This window comes from Leptodactylus fuscus, chromosome 5 (genome assembly GCF_031893055.1).
Source record: "Leptodactylus fuscus isolate aLepFus1 chromosome 5, aLepFus1.hap2, whole genome shotgun sequence".
NCBI lineage: Eukaryota > Metazoa > Chordata > Amphibia > Anura > Leptodactylidae > Leptodactylus > Leptodactylus fuscus.
Window position 1 is genome coordinate 44687128 of NC_134269.1, and position 9776 is coordinate 44696903.

At 45.3% G+C, this 9776-nt stretch overlaps 1 protein-coding gene across 1 annotated transcript; it reads right to left on the reverse strand.

Annotated features, from left to right (window-relative positions):
* Positions 1 to 3860: 3860 nt before the first annotated feature.
* On the reverse strand, positions 3861 to 9198 carry BOLA3 (bolA family member 3). The gene is made up of 4 exons (XM_075276154.1): positions 9106 to 9198; positions 5729 to 5846; positions 4965 to 5053; positions 3861 to 4125 (listed from the first exon to the last, which is right to left on the reverse strand). Exons 1-4 carry the CDS (start codon positions 9139 to 9141, stop codon positions 4060 to 4062), a joined length of 309 nt encoding a protein of 102 aa, XP_075132255.1. The 5' UTR covers positions 9142 to 9198; the 3' UTR covers positions 3861 to 4059.
* Between the last annotated feature and the right edge of the window lie 578 nt (positions 9199 to 9776).

Consider the following 9776-nt stretch of genomic DNA (forward strand, 5'->3'; position numbering starts at 1 on the left):
AAGCTCATTAAAAAGATTATATGAGGCTATACATTGCTTTATCTCCTCTGGAGCGATGCTGCCAGTCAGCCATCTGTATATGGTGAATGATAACTGTCTTATGTATATGGAAGTGCCCTGATCGAGCCAAGGGGAAAAGGAGAGGAGTGAATCAATACTTTGACATTCCGGATACTATTAATCTAAGGGCTCGTTCACAGGGGGCAGATTTTGGCGCTGAATCCTCCTCAAAATCCGCCCCCTCACGATAGAGGTCTATGTAGACCACTAGCAGAAAAAAAAGAAGCGAGCTGCCCTTTCTTCAGGCACACGCTGTGGTTGATTCAGCCGCGGCGTCCGGAAAGTGCACGCCCCGTGTGAACTAGCCCTTATAGGAGTCTCCCGGAGGAGGCCGCCTTTGCAGGTGTACAGACATGCTGCTCAATCCACTCCTGGCTCAAAAAAGCTAAATCTGAAACAAAGAAATAAAGCAGCTATTCTGCTACATGGGGCCTGAGCCTAAGGTGGCTTTTGGTGTTCCTGGATAAGAGAATCACAGCCGTGCCTCACCAGGTGGGACAGGGGGTGGTGGACCCCTCTTTTTTTAGAAGCAGATAGGCTTCCAAAGGTGGGCACTTAATCTATGAGACGATATACTGATATATAGGGATAAGTAAAAATGTCCACAACACATACAGGGTATAAGGTTTGGGTGCTAAGTCACCCTGCTCTCCTAGAACATTAGATGAGGCCTCCTATCGCTCCTTACCCTTCATTCACATCTGCGTTGGTATTCTGTCCGGGGGAGTCTGCATGAGGACCCCTCGATTGGAATACCAAATGCAATGGCAAGCACTGTGCAATGAAAGCACACGGACCCCAGAAACTATAAAGGGGTCCATGTGCTGACCACGTGCTGCCTGCATGAATCGTGAACTACTTTCCTGTCTGCATGATTCGTGTGGAGATCTGGCAGCAAGCACATGGACCCCATTATAGTCTATGAGGTCCGTGTGCTTCAACTGCTACACCGCTTGCAGTTGCGTTTGTTATTCCATTCGGAGGGGGGTCTTCATGCGGACTCCCCTGGACAGAATACCAACGCAGATGTTAACAAGGCCTTTCTCAGCACTGCTTGTTGCAGGAAGGTGTCTTGTGCCTCCTCTGCTGTAGCCCTCAATGACTTAATGGCCACATGCAGCAGATGTTAATCCTTTACCAGTTCTCCTTTTCTACACCTTGTTAGTAATGATCTCTATGTATAAGAAATGATGCTAGGTTCACACCTGTGTTCACGGTCTCCGTTCTATCGTTTCCGTCTTCTGCATGCCAGAAGGCGGAAACCACAGACCGGGTCCGGCCGTGCGCGGCGGTGAGCGTTTTAGGCTCTCCGGCGCGAAACCGGATTTTTTTTTATCCGGACACAGAGTACTGCATGTCCGACTCTGTGTCCGGATTATAAAACCCGGTTTCGCGGCGGAGAGCATAAAACGCTCACCGCCGCACACCTCTCTCACCCATTCAAATGAATGGGTGAGAAAGCCTCCTGCAGGTTTCCGTCTCCTGCCTCTGTTTTAGGCAGGAAACGGAAACCTGCAGTACGGAGAGGGCGACGCAGATGTGAACGAGCCCTGAAGCGTGAGTCCTTGTGCTATTCCCCTTTCATGAAAAAGCAGGAATGGTCAACTGAGTGTTATCATTCCAGACATATTGTGGAAATCTGTCAGCTGTGCTCGACTAGTCCAGTGTGAACAGCACACCATGTAAGAAATTCAGCAGCAAGGTCAAAGGAAAGGTGGGTAGTGATTCTTAGCAGATAAGTGCTTTGTGTAGAATATATACATACAGTGTAGAGAAATAGAACAAATGCAAATAGCTCCATCTGCTGGGCAGGCAGGAGTATGACAAGTTGGCTGGTTATAATATAGATGTTTGGAGAAAAGAAGATTCATTCAGGTTCTGTTCATACCATGTCTAGTACAGAACATGTGTTAGGAAAATCTCTGAATATGTCAATAGTATTTCCAAGTGTGCACCTCTGCTAGATACAGTAACATATAATCAACATATTCTGGGGGAAAACAAAACTAAAAATACCATTCAGTACACTTTATTGGATACCTCTGTATACAGTCATGGCCAAAACTTTTGAGAATGATACAAATATTAATTTTTACAAAGTCTACTGCTTCAGTTTTTCTAATGGCAATTTGCATATACTCCAGAATGTTCTAAAGAGTGATCAGCTTAACAGCAATTACTTTCAAAGTCAATATTTGCCTAGAAAATGAACTTTATCCCCCAAAACACATTTCAACATTATTGCAGCCCTGCCTTAAAAGGACCAGCTAACATCGTTTCAGTGATTGCTCCATTAACACAGGTGTGGGTGTTGATGAGGACAGGGCTGGAGATCAGTCTGTCATGATTAAGTAAGAATGACACCACTGGACACTTTAAAAGGAGGCTGGTGCTTGGCATCATTGTTTCTCTTCTGTTAACCATGGTTATCTCTAAAGAAACACGTGCGGTCATCATTGCACTGCACAAAAATGGCCTAACAGGAAAGAGTATCGCAGCTAGAAAGATTGCACCTCAGTCAACAATCTATCGCATCATCAAGAACTTCAAGGAGAGAGGTTCCATTGTTGGCAAAAAGGCTCCAGGGCGCCCAAGAAAGACCAGCAAGCGCCAGGAGCGTCTCTTAAAAGTGTTTCAGCTGCGGGATCGGGCTACCAGCAGTGCAGAGCTTGCTCAGGAATGGCAGCAGGCAGGTGTGAGTGCATCTGCACGCACTGTGAGGCGGAGACTCTTGGAGCAAGGCCTGGTCTCAAGGAGGGCAGCAAAGAAGCCACTTCTCTCCAGAAAAAAACATCAGGGACAGACTGATATTCTGCAAAAGGTACAGGGAGTGGACTGCTGAGGACTGGGGGAAAGTCATTTTCTCTGATGAATCCCCTTTTCGATTGTTTGGGACATCTGGAAAAACAGCTTATTCGGAGAAGACGAGGTGAGCGCTACCACCAGTCTTGTCTCATGCCAACTGTAAGGCATCCTGAAACCATTCATGTGTGGGGTTGCTTCTCAGCCAAGGGAATCGGCTCTCTCACAGTCTTGCCTAAAAACACCGCCATGAATAAAGAATGGTACCAGAATGTCCTCCAAGATCAACTTCTCCCAACCGTCCAAGAGCAGTTTGGCGATCAACAATGCCTTTTCCAGCATTATGGAGCACCTTGCCATAAAGCAAAAGGTGATAACTAAATGGCTCAGGGAACAAAACAGAGAGATTTTGGGTCCATGGCCTGGAAACTCCCCAGATCTTAATCCCATTGAGAACTTGTGATCAATCATCAAGAGACGGGTGGACAAACAAAAACCTACAAATTCTGACAAAATGCAAGCATTGATTGTGCAAGAATGGACTGCTATCAGTCAGGATTTGGTCCAGAAGTTGATTGAGAGCATGCCAGGGAGAATTGCAGAGGTCTTGAAGAAGAAGGGTCAACACTGCAAATATTGCAACGCTGCATTAACTCATTCTAACTGTCAATATAAGCTTTTGTTACTCATAATATGATTGCAATTATATTTCTGTATGTGATAAAAACATCTGACAAACACACATAAAAACCAGAGGGCAGCAGATCATGTGAAAATATAAGATTTGTGTCATTCTCAAAACTTTTGGCCATGACTGTACAAACAACCTGTGTAGTCTGATCCTTGAGTAATTTGTTGTTCTTTTGTTAACAGGAGCCAGATCAGGATAAATGTATACACTAAATGGCAAAAGGTTCCTTTATCAAGAAAATTTGTAAAGCAAGTTTTTGGGTTTTTTCACTTTATAAGCAAAAATAAAACAACTGTGCACACTCTACTTTATTAGAATATTAATTTTATATTCTAGGCAGCAAAGTTATAATGTGCAATGGCTGTAGCTTCATATAAATATACCCCCACATTTTTCTCTACAGTCACATGACATATTGCATGAACCCCCTTGTCATAGGGTATACAGCAGGTGATGCTCTCTCCGGGTAGGTTACATTTTGAATTTCTCTCCAACTTGATGCATCTTCAAGGTTTTGGAACAGACGTGAAGATTCTGAGCCCGTGCATGGCTTTAATCTCATCTTGAAGAGCCTAGATAAGGAATAAGCAGAGGTGAGACACCATGTTTACCATGGCCAAGTCTATATAATACACAGCACAAGGTGTAGTTCCTTCTTTATCCACTGAGTACATGCATGTCTCTGCTTTCTTGTCCTCTAATGATGACATCACATGCAGGCCTATAACTGCTGCAGCCAAGCACTGGCCACCGTGGTAATACTAGTATGACAAGAGCGCAGTGGATGGTGGTAGACTGCAGAGATCTCGTACATGTATTTGACATTATCACTGCAAGACAAGTAAACAGAAACCGCACCAGTTTTGTGTAATACTGTAAGGGCTAGTTCACACGTGGGCAAAGGGGCGGATTTTGAAGCAAAATCCACCCCTTACAATGGTGGTCTATGTAGACCACCGGGCTTTTTTTTCTGCTAGCGACCTGCCCTTTCTTCAGGCGGAAGCCGCGCGCCCCCGGCAGCTCCCTCCTATGTTGGCTCATTCATTTGAGCCGACAGCGGAGGGGAAAGCCGCGACCGCGATTGTCGCGGCAGGCGGGTTTTTGACAAGAGAGAGATGCGGCTCACCACGTCTCTCTCGGTGTCAAAACCCGCGCGGGCAGTTCACGTGTGAACTGACCCCAAGTTTTCTCACATCCCATAGACCTCCGCTAATAACAGTCCCGCTTCAGATGTATTCAGTAGGAACAAAACTGCAGACAAAGGGTCACAGAATAACCAATCCCACTGGCGCCCACATAATCTTATCGGGTATCCAGACTGATAGATACAGGAATGGGTTAATAGAAGTTAGGTTGTAGATGCAGGAATGACCTTCATATAAACCAGTATATACAGTAATTCGGATCTCACCTCATTGACCATCTGATGCTGCTGAACTGTGCGCTTATTTTTGAATTCTTCAGACTCGACATGGATCTCATACATTGCCCCACATCCTCCTGTAATAAGAGGTCCATATTATATATCCAGACATGATAACATTAGATACAGTATATGACATTTATCTGTCACCCGTCACTCATGTGATATTACACCATGTACTGCAGAGGAACAGGACAAGGTGGCAGATAACGTAGAGATCCTAAGAGTGGCAAGTATTAAGGCCATACATATTACACATCTATATTTCCCTCTTCCCACTGACTCTGATGACCCTGTGTGCAAGTTTATGGGGGGAATCAGGAGGAATAGCTGTGAGCAACACAGGCATTTGGGTAGTTTTCGATGAGGCGTATACTGCACTGTAGATTGTCAGACTAACCCAGGAGCCCATACAGTTGTGTAGAAGCCAGACATATACAACGGCCATAAATATGGTCTTATCTACCTGGGTTTGGAGATGCTGATACTCAGTTATGGCCACCTTAATAATCATACCACATACGGTATATAGTTGGTGGGTAACAACATAAGCTCGAGGTGTGTAGCAATCTCAGTCATGAATACTACTTCCAGGACAATGGCTGACACCATTAGCCTTTACTCTTCATTGTGAGGAACAATAGGCCATTTGTACGCCTGAGATCATCATGAGGTGCCTGAATGACCTAGAGATCTATGGGCTGTTACGCCATTGTCTTCTAATCTGTACAATGTACATGCACCTTCATTACCTGAAATATCCACAACTTTCACAGAGGAGGCGAGAGGAAACTTTGTCTTTAGCACTTGTGTGATCCGATTTTCTCCTTTTGATGCAAATGATCTTCTAAGGTTACAAAGGTAACAAGTCTGTCCAGGAGAAAAGTGAATAGATGCAAGTGAATATACCCCAAGGAGACATTGTGAAATAACACTGGCAATGCCCGAAGTGACTCAAGATGAACATTGTGACTTGTGTGCCTCTGAAGACACAGTTTAATAAGTGTTAAAGCTAAAGCCCAGTGATAGAGTAGGTTTTAGTCTTCTGCCCATTCGTATATAGAATAGAGTTATCATAAGCAGGGCGAGGTGATTTTCGCTCCATAGTCAGCCATAGCGGTCAGCAGATTGACCTGCCGATTCACACTGTGACCCAAAGTCACTTTTCCTATGTTTATGAGAGCCAGGACTTAAAGAGGACCATCCATGTCCTCCTGCACGTGCGGTTTTATTACCGCTAGAAAGCCAACAGTGGAGGGACTGGCAGAGAGGAGCAGCCGATGAAGATCGGGGGGTGAGGTGGATTAAGCGAGCAGCACAGTTTAAGGTGGACTGGAGGGGGCGAGGGTGTTAGCCGGGAGTCCATGGAGAAGGGTGTTGCAGTAGTCTAAGCGGGAGATTATGAGGACCTGGACGAGCATCTTGGTAGTTTCCTGGGTGAGGAGTGGATGTTCTTGAGTTGGAGGCGGCAGGAGGTGTTGAGGGCTTGAATATGTGGCTTGAAGGATAGTTCAGAGTCCAGGGTTACCCCAAGGCATCGGGCCTGTGGGACAGGGGTAATTGTGGTTCCATTAACTTTGATAGATGAGTCAGGTGGAGGGGCCATACAGGATGGGCTGAAGATGATAAACTCTGTTTTCTCCATGTTGAGTTTGAGAAAGCGGGAGGAGAGGAAGGAGGCTACGGCTGCTAAACAATCTGGAACTCTGGCCAGCAGGGAGGTAATGTCTGGTCCAGAGATGTATATTTGGGCGTCGTCGGCATAGCAATGGTACTGAAAGCCATGAGATTCTATGAGTTGACCCAGGCCAAGGGTGGAGATGGAGAACAGGAGGGGTCCTAGGACGGAGCCCTGGGGGACACCTACAGAGAGAGGGCAAGATGAGGAGGTGGTGTGCGAGTGGGAGACGCTGAATGTGCGGTTGGCGAGGTATGAGGAGATCCAGGAATGGGCCAGGTCTGAGATACCAAGGGATAAGAGAATTTCTAACAGGAGGGAGTGGTCAACTGTGTCAAAGGCAGAGGAGAGGTCAAGGAGGAGGAGGACAGAGTAATGGCGCTTGGCTTTGGAGGTTAGCAGGTCAGTGGTGACTTTTGTTAGGGCAGTTTCAGTGGAGTACCGGGGTCTGAAGCCTGACTGTAGTCTGTCAAACAGCAGGTTGGATGAGAAATAGGAGGAGAGTTCGGAGTGGACGTGTTGCTCAAGAAGTTTTGAGGCGTACGGGAGCAGTGAGATGGGACGATAGTTGGTAGGAGAGGACGGGTCGAGGGACAGTTTCTTAAGTATAGGAGTGACAGTGGCATGTTTGAAGGCTGAGGGGAAGGATCCATTGGTTAGGGATAGATTGAAGAGGTGGGTTAGGGCTGGAGTAATGACTTCACCGAGTTTGGGGATGAAATGTGACTGGATCGGGTCGAGCACGCAGGAGGTGAGGTGGGATTTGGAGATAAGGGAGGAGAGTTTTTCGTCAGTTATGGAGGAGAAACAGGTCAGGGATGAGGAACAGTAAGTAGTTGGGTAGAGGGGTTTTTTCTGATGGTGTCAATTTTAGTTTTAAAGTAAGAGGCAAAGTCGTCAGCTGAGATAAGTGCGTTATGGACGAGTATTATCAGGAGGGGTGTCCCTCACAGCCTGGCTACACTGTCAGGAACGCCCTTCTGACAGTGGGCAGAGATCGGTAACGGCACTGATATCTCCATCCCAGGGACACATAACAGGAAAGCAGACAGTGCTCTGAATTCAGTGCACTGTCAGCTTTATAGCGGTATATAAAACTGCATGTGCCCGAGGACATGAAAGGTCTTCTTTAAGACTGTTCTGCACCCCTAAGCTAGCTCGACTCAGTTCGGTTCTACTTAGCCCAAATTGTTCAGGTACTATGTAGTTTGTTTTCTATTCCAGAAAATACTCTCTTCATGTAGCCGGTTGTCATCTAGCGTGACAACCACTCAACTGATCAGACCTTCTAGTACCAGTTTGGCTCACTTGGTACACAATTTAAGGCTAAGGCCCCATGTTGTGGAAATGCAGCTTTTTTTGGTTTCAAATTTTGCTCTGTTTTTTTTTTTTTAGCCAAAGCCAGGAGTGGATTGAACAGAAGGGAGAAGTATAAGAACTTCCAATTCCTTTTTTGTGGGGCCTCAGCCTCAAGCAGTTATTAACTACCTACAACCAGGTACTATTTTGCAATGGGAAGTTACAAAAGTTGGTCAATATAGTGCAATAAAGAATGAAGTTACTTACTAATTTACTTTTCATCTTAATCCTTCTGACAGTGTGAGACCCTCTACAAATCTAAGGCTGGGTTGACACCAGCGCTGGAACTCCATTTGGGGATTCCGTTTCCACCTGAAACTGGGCGGAATCCCATGATCGTCTATGGGGTCTGCAGGTTTCCACAGGCAACTGCTTTTTTAAGCGGATTAGGTTTCCGTTCGGGAAGGGGGGACGCAAGCACAGGTGTGAATCTGGCGTAACACTTCTCACAGTTCAGGATTTGTTTACAATTTTATGTAATCTTAATCTTCAACCTGGACTCCACAGTGGTACACATCACCTGCACTGACACACTGTAGCAAACTAACACACGAAACATTTATGCTGCCGATTTAACTCTAGGGAAATGCCAAAATTGCAGGTATTATTAAGAGACTGATCCTAGTTATATGTACACAGCACAAGTGCGCAGTGATGTATGGTACATGTCACTAGTAGGTATAAGTAAGAGACTGATCCTAGCTATATGTACACAGCACAAGTGCGCAGTGATGTATGGTCCATGTGCTTAGCAGGTATTAGTAAGAGACTGATCCTAGCTATATGTACACAGGACAAGTGCACAGTGATGTATGGTCCATGTCCCAGCAGATATTAGTAAGAGACTGATCCTGGTTATACATACACAGCGCACGTGCACAGTAATGTATGGTACATGTCACTAGTAGGTATTTAGTAAGTCACTGCTCCTAGTTATATGTACACAGCACAAGTGCGCAGTAATGTATGGTGCATGTCCTTAGCAGGTATTAGTAAGAGACTGCTGCTCCTAGCTATATGTACACAGCACACGTGCACAGTAATGTATAGCCATGTCCTTAGCAGGTATTAGTAAGACACTGCTCTACTCACCCTCGTCCTGGAGGCTAGGTGCGCGGCAGCCCACATGATCGTACTTGCGGTGAAATACTGAATGTCAATACTGTACTGCCATAGAAATAGTTACTTGCGGCGCGCTCCAATGACGTCACTCGACGCAACAGCAGCCATGATTGTTACTGGCATTATTAAACCTTACCACAACCCGGTAATTTTAGCCAGTAAAATAATAGCTATTCAGGAGAAGAAACGACAAAGCAAAGCTATAACCGTATTATTTTCTTACAATTACTACTTTTCTTTTGTCTCTTACGTTGCTGCTACATAAACGAGGAAGCGGGCAGATATGACGTCATCATTCTGCGTCTGCTGCATGTAGATTTAGGTGCAGTGTTTATTGTAGCCTGTAGGTGGAGCTGTGGAGTGATTGTGCTGCAGCAGTATGACTGTAGATGGCGCCTGACTAGTGCGTAGTAATGGCCATGGAAGAGATTGTATTTGTTCCATTTATAGGCGCCATTTTCTAATTTCATTAAATAAAATTTTTCCCTCAGATCAATGAATTTTATCTATTGTTTACCTGTGAATTTTTATGTGACTAATATACCGAAAAAACGTGCAAGAGCGTAATAAATCTTAGGCAATTTCACCTCAAGAAATTTCAGATTCCACTACTGTAAGATGGTTATTATTATTATTATTAT